Source organism: Chiloscyllium plagiosum, chromosome 30 (assembly GCF_004010195.1).
Source record: "Chiloscyllium plagiosum isolate BGI_BamShark_2017 chromosome 30, ASM401019v2, whole genome shotgun sequence".
In the NCBI taxonomy this organism is placed as follows: Eukaryota; Metazoa; Chordata; class Chondrichthyes; order Orectolobiformes; family Hemiscylliidae; genus Chiloscyllium; species Chiloscyllium plagiosum.
The window spans coordinates 20724591-20739529 of NC_057739.1; the positions used below are offsets into that span (position 1 = coordinate 20724591).

A 14939-nucleotide genomic window follows, 5' to 3' on the forward strand; every position below is an offset into this window, starting at 1 on the left:
ACCTGCAACTCCACTTTCAAGGAGCTATGAACCTGCACTTCAAGGTCTCTTTGTTCAGCAACACTCCCTAGGACCTTACCATTAAGTGTATAAGTCCTGCTAAGATTTGCTTTCCCAAAATGCAGCACCCTCGCATTTATCTGAATTAAACTCCATCAGCCACTTCTCACCCCATTAGCCCATCTGGTCAAGATCCTGTTGTAAGCTGAGGTAACCCTCTTTGCTGTCCACATTAGTTCTGCCGGTTCTAACTTGTTTCACTCCAGAAATTGAAGATATAATTTACATCTTTGTATAAGCATTTATTTACAATGCTACAAATGACAATGGTGTACATCCAACCAACAACCGTTATCACACCCCAGATACTGCAGATTGACAGATTGCTTTGCCACTTGTTAGCTGAGGAATGAATCAGTATCAAGTGGGCAAAGAAGGTGCGATAATACAGAGCTGAGATTTCATGACTGTGATGCAAGTTTATAATGTATTGTTATTGTTTGGGAATGTGGTGTCAAAGTGGAGGTGAGTGGGATATTTTGGTTTTAATTTATGTGAAGGTGACTTATTTTGTAATGGTCAGAAACTTCTTTTTTAATCTGGGACTTCAAAACAGCCTTTCCAAGACAGCAGATTTCTAAAGTTAAATGGCACGCAAGATACCTGGGAGCTAACTGCTGGGATGTTTTCTAAGTGGAACTTTTATGACTGATAGAAAAGATAGATTGTGCAGGGCCACACGCAGATTGAGATTAATTCCAGCAGAAAGGCAGTTATTAGTTTGTGGAGATCTTTCGGCCATCAGATCTGGAAAGGTGTCTTACGCTGTGTTTGCAGCCTCAAAGCAATCAGACTCAGACTACAGTCAGTGGGTTAGTACAGTCAGCCTGTGCGTGTGAGGTCTGGGGAGAGACGGCAATGGAAAGAATCATTTTTGAAAACCACGCAGAAAGTTTTGATCTTTTTAATTCAGTAAGAAATTCTAAAGTGATGGCAGGAGCGATTTTTCACTGGGGTTGAGTCTCTGTGAGGGGTATTGTTTGGAAAAATTGAGTTTTTCCTTTTCCTGTTTATAATAAGACCTTTCAAAACTGTCAGTCAAATCATCATAAATGTTTTCCCTTTTGTATGATAAAGTTATGTTCTGTTGTTAAAAGTATATTTTCTATGTCATGCTAATATGCTCAGTGACTAACCACCATGTTAAAACAACTAATTTGCAAAATAAATATTATGGGGTATCAAACTAGGTTTCACTGACTTCTCCAGTACACAATCCTTGATCCAAAATTCTGAAATCTGAAAAGCTCCAAGAACTGAAGTTTTCTCGTGAACTTTATTTTCCGTATAACAAGATTTTTGGCGTGCGAACAGATGAGCCAACTCCACACCCACCTGACCAATGTCAGTCAGTTGTGACATGGTAGCGTGGTCCAGCACTGGCAGCAGCAATTGTGTCTCAGCACTCGTACTAGTCACACGTGTCTGCTGTTAGAGCATTTTTATTTCACCGTGAAAATGTCATTTATTCCGAAATCTGAAAAATTCTGAAATCAGAGAAACAACTGGCCCCAAGGATTTCGGATAAAGGACTGTGTACCTGTATTAGCATAAACTGGGATTATAATATGAAAAAGAGGGGGGAAAATGGAAGGCAAGTCAAACAGTTAAATGTGCATTAGGATTTTAGCCATGGTTCCTTTTGTTTCACATATTCTGGTGAGATTATAAAAAATAAAAAATCCTTATAAGTCAGTGCTTCATATTTTGAACTTCCATGCTGTGTCTTCAATCTGTACTTTATGAGGAATACTGTTTATCAAGTGCTGTGTAGCTGCTGCATAAAGGTATCACACAGAGGGAATTGTTCACAGCACAGTCAGTGCTATTAAACCACAGAAAATTCATACAAGGTACAAGGTATGATTTGTACACAAGGGGTGAACTTGCTGTCAGTCAGGTAAGACCAAAATATACAAAACAAAAACAAAAAGATGTAGGGGAGAAGAACAGAAAGTCAGGACCTGTTTTAATATCTCAGGAACATCATAAAAATGCTTCAAGCACAATGCATAACATTTAAGTACAATGGCTTGCTCTTGATTGCAGTTGGTGCAAGCTCAAACTGGTGAACATCCGTCTGAATTTCACCCTCTCCCACTGCTGGGAGTGAAGGTAAGGGGACCTCATTAAAAATGCAACTTGTGGCCTTCCAGACCAGACATGTCTCCAATTCTACTCAGAGCTATGGAGGTTTCTGGTGGCCTGCACACCCTGCGGAAGACAGGCTGGAAGCTGCAGCTATGCAGACTGATATTGGGCAAGGAGATATACCTCCTGTATGGCCCCACTTATGCCCATCAAAGGCACTCTTAACAATTCTCCTACAGGTTATACTCTTCCTTTAACCTTTCCTCCAGAAACTGGTTTCTCAAGCCAAGCCTCTCCCTTAGCCCCCTTATACCCTCCCTTGGGGCCTGCCAGCCATGCACATGCACCGGGAACTTAATGGGAGTCTGGCCTCCATACACTCCTCTTCTTCAGGACTGGCTTTAGCAGTCACCTCTTGAATCTGGCACTGCTGGGACAACAGAGCTGTCAGCCTATTCAATTGGCCAGCACCTGTCTTAAACTGCACGTCCTCCAAAAATAGGGACAGAAGTCTCCACGTTAGCCACAAGCACTAACTACCTGTGGAACAGCCAGTGTTTTTGTGAAGGCTTCCCCAAGATGTTCTAGTTGGGGCAGCTGAGAAACACAGCATCCTACAAATTCCAGTCCCATGGAGCTGGGCAGTTCACAACTTACAATGGTCTCTGATCTGGTATTGTTACATTACGAGGAGAAAGTGAGGTCTGCAGATGCTGGAGATCAAAGTTGAAACTTTATTGCTGGAACAGCACAGCAGGTCAGGCAGCATCCAGGGAACAGGAGATTCGACGTTTCGGGAAGGGCCTGTGCCCGAAACGTCGAATCTCCTGTTCCCTGGATGCTGCCTGACCTGCTGTGCTGTTCCAGCAATAAAGTTTCAACTATTGTTACATTACACCTAACAACAACAACTTGAATTTATGTAGCATGTCTAATGTAGTGCAAAAACACCCCAACATACTTCACAGGAGGTGTAAAGAGCAAAACGTGACAGTGAGTCTCATAAGACAATCTGAGGACAGAATACCAAATGCTTGGCTGCAAATTTGGGTTTCCTGGAGTTTTTTAAAGGTGGGGAAAGGGGTAGCAAGTTGAAGAGGTTCAGTGAGGGAATTCCACAGGATAGGACCTAAATGTTTGAAGCTGAGCTGCCCATGGTGGTGAAATGTAAATCAGAGATGGACAAGAATTCAAAATTGTGTGTTACAGCAATCTCGGATGTTGTAAGAAATATTCTTGTTGTTTTTTTGTTGGTGTGCATAGCCTATTTATTTAAGTACTCTGCTTCTTTACATTATTTTGTGCAGCCATACCAATGTGGTCTTGTGCTTGGTCTTCTGGGTTGCTGCCCTGCTGAACGGCTTAGAGGAACATTGGATATCGATCTGGAGGAGATTGCAAAGATAGGGTTAATTAGGACCTTGGTTAGATGTGAAAACAAGAATGAGAATATTAAAAATCGAGGGATTACCAGGCTGAGAACCAATGTGCATCAATAGACATGAAGGTAAACAGCAATTGGTGTGAGTTGAGGTGCAAGCAGCATACTTTTGGATTAACTCAAGTTTAGGTAGCTTGGATGGTGTGGCTCTGATCTGTAGTGCTTTCAGAATAGCAAGTGCTAGAAGTAACAAGGTCATGAATAAAGGTTTCAGCAGCAGTTGACTCATTGACAGAACTACTCCACATCAACACAACAGTGACAGAATAATGAGACACCTGGTGACAGTGACAAGGCCATGAGTTTTGCAGTTTCAGATTTTATTTTTTTCAGTTACCATTTGGTTTGTTCTATTCTTTTTACTGGCAACTGCAATGCACTCAGTGTTACTAGTGTTGGAGGTGATTTGTCATGAAATCTATTGCATCATTTAAAACAGCAATTCTGACCCTTCTGCTGGCCTACACCCCAGAATGTCTGCTGAAAACTCATCGATAATGTTCCATTGTTGACATTTATTTTCGTAATTGAACATAATTCCACAGCAAAGAAGTCATTAACTTAAAATGGCCTGGAAAGCCAATGTAAACAAGCTTTGGGACTTCCTAGGCTCTACTGTAAATCGAGAATTAATATTTAAACAGCATAAATCTACAGTATCTCATTAAATCCATGGCTTTTAATAACTCAGTGTGCTTTTATATGGCTATGTCAAAATGCACACAGCAATATGTATTATTTCAAATATGCATAGTTACAACAAGAACAATAATCAGTAGACTTGTTGTTAAAACAATTGAACATATCATAGTTGCAGCTCTACATAGCATGAAGCTTTTCTGCAGTAGCTCAACCAACCTTTACGTTATTGATGAAAATGTGAAACTCTGGTCACCAGCATTCTGTCAGCATTAAAATTGCCTGAGCATACGCAAATCTTGTTTGGACATTTTAATTCAGTAAAATAAGCCATGGCCAATCCTTTCCCATATCCTATTTGCTGCCGACGTAAGTATGTTAATTATTTCTCTTCTTGGATCTATCTTGCATTCTTTCATTCATAACTGAAAAATCAACTTGCATTTTATGTACTACCTTCAGTGCAATTAAACATCCCCAACTTGTTCCACAGGACAGGTGATAAACAGGAAATTGTGAAGTGGACAGAGGTGACTCCTTGAAGTGATAACTCTAGAGAAGCTTCTAAAAGAGGTAGGAGGATGAAGACTTTTGGAAGATAGGTTTAGCATTCAGGTTCATGCTGGTTATGGCTCTGCCTCTGATAGTCGATGGGTGGAAGTCAGGAGGATACAGGACCACCAGGGTCAGAGAATGCAGAGGAGGCATTTGGGACACAGGACTAAACAACACATTCTTTAAGCTTCCAGCAGTTCCATGGGACTTTTGTATATTTACTTAAACCCCTAGAAAAATATGTGCAGTTTCAGATTAATATTGTTTCTGAACTGTAGCATCACAAGCCAAAAAGACAAAGTTGGTCAAGAAAACATATTGACAAGAAGAATAATATGTGAGTAAATGAAGTAATTGAATGTAGAGTGACATCTTGAGTACAATGACCTGATGCTGCTTGAGGCAGAAGTGAAGTTGACAATATAGTTAGTTGTCAGCGACAGACATTCACCAGTGTGGCCAGCGATTTGATAATTATAGCCAAGGAGCTTTTGGTAAGTCGAGGTGACAATTTTTCAACTTGTTGGCCCTGATTATTCATGTACAAGATATTTTACTTTCTCTACACCTTAAGACAATATTTGAGCTTTAATTATTTATCCTGATAATTTTTGTTCTCTTCTTTTAAAAGTTTTTTTTTCTCAAATTCACATTTAGCAAATGCTGAAAAATGTTGGAACATGGAGAAATAATAAATGGTATTTTACTATATTTGGAAATACATTAAATCTTGCCACTCTAGTGTATAGCCTGAGCCATCTATTGCTCTTGATCAACTACAGTAATACATACTGAAAGCCAGACTAAAATATAAGCCTCAAAGCCAAATCTTTTGACCTAGAGTCATAGAATCCCTACAGTTTGGAAGCAGGCAGTTCAGCCCATTGAATTACACCAACCATCCAAACAGCTTCCACCTAGACCACCCCTTTAGTATGGCCAATCTACCAATTGTGCACATCTTTGGACTGTGGGAGGAAACTGGAACACCCAGGGGAAACCGACGCAGACATGGGGAGAACACACGAACTCCACACAGACAGTGGACTGAGCCTGGAATCAAACCCATAGCCTTGGGGCTGTGAGGTAGCAGTGTTAACCACTAAGCCACCATGCCAACTCAACAGCTGTCCTTTTGACTTTAGCAGTTTGGTGTTGACCTAATGCTGTCTGTTCTGTTTTACTTTTGTTTACAGGAAAGTTGGCTGTTGATGCAATTACCTCCACATAGATAGACTTCCACTTTAAAAACAAATTTAGCCCCATGATTATCTGTCCAACCAATAAAATTGAATTTTTCTCAACTCCTCAAAAGTGATTTACTATGTGCTGCTATCTGCCATGGAAATAGCCTCATCTGAACTAAGTAGAAATGATTCCACAAAATAAAATGCAGTCACCTCCAACTATTCAGCAATCACTGGATACTAGCTGACAATCTTAACCAGACATCACAAGAAAAGTTTCATCTGGATGAGGAGAGCTTTCTGCTCCGAGGAATGGTCCATGAAGTTTATTATTCAATAGTAGACATTTAAGAGCAAGAATAAGCACCTCACTTCCAACAGCACTGCTACAAAATTGATCTCCAAGCAAAGTGATAAGAAATGCTAATCTTGTGAATCATTTCATAACAACAACTTGCATTTATAGAGTGCCATTAACATAGGAACATATCTCAAAATATTTCGCAGAAATATGACTAAACAGCAGGTCACATAAAGATGTCAGGATGGTTAAAGGTTTTGGTAAATGTTCGGTGCCTAAGTTGCCTTAAAGAAGGGCAGGATGGTAAAGGGTGGAAATGATTAGAGAGAGAATGACCTGAACAGCTGAAGACAGGAAGAGCACAGCGATCCTGGAGGGTTGTAGAGGAGACTTCAGAAATGGCGAGGGGCAGGGCACTGGAGGGATTGAAACAAATTTTACAAGATGGCATCGTCAGGGTTGGCCTTTCAGCAGAGGAGAGATGGATGAAGGGTGCTGGTTGGATATAGTTAGAAGAGTTTGAATGAGTTCAATTTGATAAACAGTGGAAGAGAAGATGCCAGTCAGGACTTTCGCACTAGTCAAGTCCTCTGTGACACCTCAGGAAGTTGACAATGTTAACGGCACAATATTGTTAAACGGTGCACAAGTGTGGCTTTTTCTTATCATTTTGGGTAATAAAGGCATGGATAAGGATTTCAACATCAGACGGACTGAAGCAGGGCAAAGTCAGGTGATGGTACGTCAATGGAGATATGCAGTATTAGTGATGCCATAGATATTTAACTATTAGTCATCGCTGGGTCAGATACCAGCTTCACACAGTTACCAAGGAGAAAGATGGCATTGAAGTCGAGGGGATGAAGTTTGTGGTCGAATAGTTGCCCTTTTCAAAGAATGGCAATAACCACATTTTACTTTATAAAGTGTTCCAATTAATTCCAGAATAGTTACATAGCTGACATCAAATCAAGACAGCTCAATTGTATGAGGTTGGGTGAAATGGCAGCTTCTTCAGTTACAAAGAGAACCTAAAGTAAGGGTTATTTTTTCACTGCTAAAATCTATCAGTAAATAAAATATAACAAATTCACAGAATCACTGATGAATTTTGTGCCTTTGTTGAGATTAATCTCTGCAGTCTACACTCTGAAATCTCTTGTACAAGCCAAGCTGCAACATTTGACCAGGCTTTAGTCAAGTGCATTTTGTCCTGGGGTTGTAAATCAATGCGGCAGCCTAGCGCACCACTGAATGAGTGACATTTAAAATGATGAACAGGTCAGTTGGTTAAAAGAGGTACCGTCATGCTTGTAAAGCTTTGTTTTGATGTATAGTCTGCTATTCTTCAACACCACCTAGTTACTCCATCTTAGGCCACGTCATTTCTTCAATACTTTCAGCAATTAAATATTTCTTCAATTTAAAAAATATATATAAATGACCATTCACTTGTAATTTTCTAACATGCCCTATAGAAATGCAAGCAGCTGCATACGAGACAGTAAGGTCAAGTTACTGTTTGCAATATTGTAATGTTTTAGTAAATCTTGTCTCAAGTTTGGTCATAATCAAATCAAACTTTGCATTTAGGGACAATATAGTACATATTCATCTATTTAGCAATATTCTTTCCAGTGGTTTAAAAACAAAAAGAGTCAGATATCAAATGGGGACAAATAGCTACACCGGGGACCTGGGTTTGATTCCAGCCTTGCGCAACTGTCTGTCTGGAGTTTGCTTGTTTTCCCCGTGTCCTCTGGGTGCTCTGGTTTCCTCCCACAGTCCAAATATGTGCATGCTAGATGGATTAGCCATAGTAAATACAGGGTTATGGGAAGGGGAGTGTCTGGGTGGGATGCTTTTTGGAAGGTCAGTGCAGACGTGATGCCAAATGGCCTCTTCCACACTGGAGGATCTCTATGATTCTATACATTGTCCCAAAGGGTTCCTTCACAAAGGTCAAGGGAAAAATTGAATGCTGTATCAATGGAGTAAACATTAGGAGATTTGTGCAGAGAGTTAGTTGGAGGTGACTTTTAAGGAGTCTATTAAATGAGACCAAGCAGTTGGAGAAATAATACAGTTTAGGAGAGGAATTACTGATTGTGGGGTTTAAAGAACTAAAGGCACAATCACAGTAGTGGGTTGAATGGGGAGGAGCAGAAAGAAAATTTGGGGAGGTTGTAGAATTAGGGTATGTTTTGGATTTAGAAAGAAATGGGACACTTAGGAGTCCAAGTGAGTAAAAAAATTTAAATTTGTTTAGGCCACTTTTCCTTGACATACACTGGTGTTAACATCATTGAATACCCCATCATCAAAATCCTGGGATTACCATTGAACAGAAACTGAACTGGATCAGCTATATAAATTATGTGGTTAAAGAACAGGTCGGAGACTGGGAATCTATTGGTTGGCACCCCGTCCATCACCATAAACATTTAATCCCTCCATCACAGATGCAAAGTAGCAGCAGTGTGCACCATTTACAAGACTTACTGCTGTAACTCACCGGGGCTACGTTGACAGCCCCTTCCAAGCATGTGGCCTCTATCTACTGGACACACAAGGGCAACAGACAGATGGGAATACCATCTCCTCAAAGTTCCTCTCGAAGCCCCACATCATCCTTCACCATTGCTGGATTTAATTCCTGGAATTCACTTTCTCATATTGCCATGCGTATTCCTATCCACCATGGGCTGTAGCAATTTAAGAAGCTAACTCAATACCACCTTCTCAAGAGCAATTATGGATGGACAACAATTGCCCACATCTTCTGAAAGAATTTTAAATTTGCTGCAGTCACTCTGTGCTTTTCCTGTGAAACCCTCAACCCATCCCTTTGTCTTCTTCAAGACATTCTGGAATTCTTCTGGCTAACCTCCCACTCCTTCTTAATTTCAGCTCACCCTAAATGTTCCTGACTATATCCTTGGTATCATATCAAATCACACTCACGTACTTGTTGCCTTTCACTGCCTGCTGACTCCTTACTACCTTCTCATTTAAATTCTCATCCATGTGTTTAAACCCCTCTCTTCTTTATTCCTGTAACCACTTCCATCCTGTTTATTCCCAACACTCTCTGGTTCTCTAATTCTGACCTTTCTTTCATCCATCCCTCCCTCAAACTGTCATTGACAGCTATGCCACAAATTGCTGAGGGATATCCTATAGTGTTCATGTCCCATGTGCGCCACCTCCTTAAAAATTCTTACACCCTCCTTTTTTGTCAAAGCTTCTATTTATCCATCCAAACATTTAATGTCTTTGTGACATTAAAGAAGTTGCATACTGATCATCCATATTATTGAATAGCAGAGCAAGCTGCAGGAGCTGAATGATCTACTCCTGTTATTACACTTCAATGCCCTTAAATAAATGCAAGTTGTTGTTGGGATTGTTGCTATTTTCCAACTGATGTGGCAAACCATTCAAGAAATCATTTCTTAAAACTTCCAATAAGTAAAAACATCAAGAATCAAATCTGGTACCATTCCATTTCAGCACATTTTAAATTGATAGTATAAAATAAACTCTTCTTTTCTGATTGGAAATTGTATGCCAAGTAATTATAATGCATAATTTAACATGGTACTTCTTGTAGTTTTAGAGAAAAGCATTAAGAAATGCCAATTCATTTAATACATAAAAATGTTCATAATTTTATCTGCCTTTTGACAATTGGGATTTGAAACATTCAGTTTCTTAGCCTGATGCTCATTCCCACAGCATCTGATGGATCAATGGCAGAGTTTGGAAGCTGAGGAAATTTTGCCTTAACAGCAAAGGAATCAGGGATACCATGACTGAAGACTGTGCCACCTGCAAGCAACAATACATTATGCACTCTCAGACATGACCTCTTAAACCTGCAATCTCTAAAAGCTGGAAGGACACAGTCAAAACGCGTGTGGGATTACAGATAGGAAGCCCATGGGAAACCACACTTCCGAGCTGTCCCTCTGGTCACACTTTGCACTGCCTGAGAATTATATCCCATTGTTCCATTGTTTACTGGATCAATATCCAGGAACTCCCATAACAGTTCCTTAGTAGCATCTTTATCACAATGGTTCAGGAAGGCAGCTCAGCAGAACCTTTCAAAGGCAACTAGAAATGGGTGATATGTGTTGAACTTGTGTGTTGCATACACAGTGGACAGCTTTTTTTAATAGATGCTGATGGGGTAGTCTTTGACTTAACTCGGAATTTAAAACAATATAGAGCCTAAAATAATTTCCCAAATTTATATAAAGTAAAAGGAAGTCTTAAACAAACCGGATTTGTGCAGTTGTGTAAGGTAATGGTTCTGAATTGTTTAATGTTCATGGTACATTGACTCCATCCATTCTACTAACATTGCCCTGTCTATGGAGGGAGGCAAGGAATTCTACTGTAGCTTTCAATGGAAGCAGATAGATCTCTGTCAGCTCCCTAAGGTCCTAGTGTCCATGTCTCAACAAATGTAGTTGTAATGATTGCTATCATGAATCCTGTTATTGGAGACCAGTGCTTCTTCTGCAGATTCTCCATGTTGGTATATCCCCTATAGGACTGGTGGCAGTGAACTTACTCAAACAGCTATTACACAGAACTGCTCATCAATAGAGATGGCAAATACTGCAAGATATCAGGAGTGTTCATCTGAAAATATACTCCTCAGTTATTGTTGTTAATTGCATTGATTCCAGACCACACAGTCTATATCTTTAAGAAAGTTACATCATCACATATGACACTCTGATATAATGGTTACAGGCCTCACCTTCACTCAGGCTATCAGAGCATTGAAAACAGTGTAATGTGTTCAGTCTGTCAGTCATACCTATGTAACATACAGCAATGATCAATAAATACAGAACCCAGTTTATATGCAAGTCTGTGGTATTGATGGGCAATTGTCTATGGGCAATGATGTTTCACTGAAGCAATCACAACAGTTGCAGTGAAACAGATTCAGGTTCCATAAATAGAGAGGCCTACCACAAGAAGAAATATGAAGAGTTGGAAGAAAAGCAGTTAAAAGGCAAGTTGACCATTCCAATCACAAAACATCATTCAGAAGCTGATAAGAAGTACTGCTGCAAGTGTGTGAGGTAGCAAAAGACAGAAAATCTAGCCACACTTAAAGGATACAAAGAGGAGATTTTATGAAGGTGGTTCTGCAAGGAGCAACTGAAGACTCCAGAATAAAGTTCAAGACCTCTAAGGTCGTGGGGATTACTGAACAATGTCACAAAGATCTGAAAGGGAACGTAAGGGAGTGTAAAAGAAAGATTTCACCTCTCATAACGAGCATAATTGCTCTCATCATCAGTTCTCTCAAGATGCAGCTGTAAGAGCCAATGAAAGAACCAAAAAAAGAACTTTACACCGGGGTGACAGTGTCAGAAAGGTCCCAAAACATACTTAAGGTGAAAAGGAGCAAATCTGAAGAAATCCAGTGGGACCATATAGCAGACAGAGATAATAGACAGGAAAAGATTAAAGGTTTAAAAAGATTGAGAATTAACAATTAAACCAACATTTCAGTGGAAAGATTTATGAAGGTTGTGGCCAGAGAAATTTATGGAACAATTTGTGTAAAAGAAAATATCTGATATATTACGTCATGAAAGACAGGAAAACATCATTTTTGCCTGGAATAAAACATAAGAAAATTCCACCTCGACTGCAGGAGATGGTGAATCACACTTTCTAAGGTACTGGTAATTAAAACTGACCCAATGCAGTTGCACTGATTGCTAACATGTAATAAGACTTGCTATTTGAAAACACTGTAGCCTCTCCAAAGTGGTGTATTTCCTATCATTGTTTTTATTCACTCATGGGACATGGAGGTCACTACCTGAGCCAGTATTTATTGCCTGTCCCTAGATGCCCTTAAGAAAGTAATACTGAGCTGCCTTCTGGAATCACTGCAGTCCACGTCACCAATAGACCCCAAGACAAAGCAAAGCAAAGCAAAGCAGGACATGTGGCAATGAATGACTTCAAACAACTCTTACCCAGTCCCTTTGGTCGAGATGGCAAATACCACATAATACTGGAGTGGTCATCAGAGAAAATACCACATGCACCTTCAAAGTTTCAGTGACAGATGTGGACATCATTTTTTTTTCGTGTTCTACATGATCTATGCCAACTTCATGTTTTAGTCTGCTGAAAGCTTGTGGTATTTCAATGAAGCTGAAAAAAATTAGCTCAGTTTCTTGCTGCATGGATGCGCAAAATAGATTTGGAAAGCGTCGTCAAGGGAAACCTGAATGCTACCAATAGGTTGAGAATAAATTTAAATAGCATCAGCAACTCTGTTCATAAATAACAACCTGTGAAAGTATTTAAAAACAACTCTAAGTCTAAATTCAAACACTTTGTTTTTTTAGTTAGGATCTATTCCTCCAGAATAAACAGACAAACAAATCCATATTTCTTCATCAGTCTGAGAGCTCCTCAAATAGTTTACCAACAGATGTTTAAAATACTGATTGGAGAAAACTACTTTTTAATACAAATCATAGAATGATACAGCATACATGGAAGTCATTGACTACATTGTATCTGCCAGCTCTATGCTTGAGCTATTGCATTAATTCTACTTACCTGCTCTATCTACATAATTTGTACTTTTTTTCCCATTTGAATCTTACTATTAAACTGACTTCCGCCTTTCAGGTGATGCATTTTATATCATATCAGCTTGTTGCATAACAAGTCTTTCCTTAAGTTACCTTTGGCTCGTTTGCCAAATACGTGAAGCCTGTGTCGTCTGGTTGCTGGGAATGAGAGACTCCTGGGATGTGGAGATGCTGGAGTTATTCCATATAGATCAGAGAAGGTTAGAGAAGATATGATAGCAGTGTTCAATATTATGAATAATTTTAATAGAATAAATAAGACATAACTGTTTCCACTAGCAATAAGATCTCTGCAAGTTTGGGTGGTTTGTGAAACTGAAAAATTGGTTTGAATAGGTAACTGCAAAAACAGTAACCTCTTGGATCTACCAGTCTTCACCTCCCTTTAGCCATCAGGTTTTGCCAAGGTCTGGAAACCTTGTCCAACAAGGATTAAAAGTGGTGGTGTACAGTTTCATTCCAATATTTGATTGCCCAACCCCAGTTCTCCCTCTGTTAAACTGGCTGTAGGCAGGTTGGAGGAAGATTCCAATGAAGAGTCAGGTTTTTAACTTTTTAACAACTCACCAGAGGCTGGTCTTCCCAATTCTAGGGGTTAAAACTCCCTAAGGGCTGCAGCAGGTTACATGGTTGTCTTGCCACCATAAAGATTTTACCTGGATATAATTCCTTCCCAACATTCTCAAAGTGCTTCATACTTAATTGCTTCTAATCATTGCTTCCAAGGGATCATTAGTTATGCAGGCTGTTTTGCTATAACATGACATTTGTGTTCTTCTGCAACCTTATACCATAGAAACTTGCACTATGGAAACCACTTTAGAAAATCACGCTGTAGAAGATCGCTAATAGAAAGTCGCTATACCGTTCAGTAAAAAGTTTGCATTATCCAAACAACATCCGTAATTTGTCATTCGCATTATAGCCAATTCACCCTGACGAAACACGCACTATAGCAGAACAACCTGTATGTACAGGTAACATAGAATGGGGAAAGAGACCCATTGCATTTGTTCTTCACCAATACAGACCAAGAATTACTCAGTATTCCCCAATTTGAATTAAGTGGACCAATGCCTATTTCATACTTTTGCCTCTCATTTTTCACTGCTTCTGCTTTGTGGGGTAACAGGGGGGTTAGTTTAGTTCAGTTGGTTGGGTGGCTGGTTTGCAATGTAGAGTAATATCAATGGCATAGGCTCAATTTCTACATCCGTTGATGTTACAGTGAAGGATTCTCTTTCTCAATCTTTCTCGTCACCTGAGACATGGTGATCCTCAGGTTAAACCACCTTGGTCATCTCACTGATCTGATAAGACTATGACACCTTTATCTATGGGCTAATACACCAAGTGATATCAAACATTACAGTTGTTAGTTCCTACAGCAAGGCCTTCAACAAATCAAAAGGTCTGCAGGCTGGTCCCTGGAGAAACTCAAACTTTTTTTTAATTTCAAAAATATACTTTATTCATAAAAATATTTAAATGATCTGTACAAATGGTCATGCCATACATACGTAAACATTCCATTTCTTTGCATACAGAGATCCAATAATCATTAATATATACAGGTCTGTACATTGACCATCCATATATTTAGCTGAGGCATCAGCGGAGCCCACTTACTGCGTGGGCCCCCTGTTCTTTGGTAGGCAGACATTACACGGTGGTCTTTCCCCACAGCGCCTTGGCGGCAACTGCCCCAAGCTTCAGCGCATCCCTCAACACGTAGTCCTAGACCTTGGAATGTGCCAGTCCACAACACTCAGTTGGGGTCAGCTCCTTCGGCTGGAAGATCAACAGGTTTCGTACAGACCAAAGAGCATTGTTCACCGAGTTGATGATCCTCCTGGCAGAGTTGATGTTCGTCTCGGTGTGCGTCCCGGGGAACAGACCATAGAGCACGGAGTCCCGTGCCACAGTGCTGCTTGGGATGAACCTTGACAAATACCATTCCTCTCCAGACTTCTTCTGCATAGGCACATTCCAGAAGGAGGTGTGTGACAGTCTCGTCC

The 14939-nt window shown here is 40.0% G+C and overlaps 1 protein-coding gene across 6 annotated transcripts in view; it reads right to left on the reverse strand.

Annotated features, from left to right (window-relative positions):
* Positions 1-14939, reverse strand: part of whrna (whirlin a) — a 214512-nt gene that overhangs the window by 184941 nt on the left and 14632 nt on the right. For 4 of the 6 annotated variants that reach the window (XM_043720018.1, XM_043720016.1, XM_043720015.1 and 1 more), the window contains exon 3: positions 3465-3536. The exons of the other annotated variants lie outside the window; for them this stretch is intronic. In XM_043720018.1, coding sequence (XP_043575953.1) covers positions 3465-3536 — 72 coding nt within the window. The remainder of the gene's footprint in view (positions 1-3464; positions 3537-14939) is intronic. 6 annotated transcript variants of the gene reach the window in all.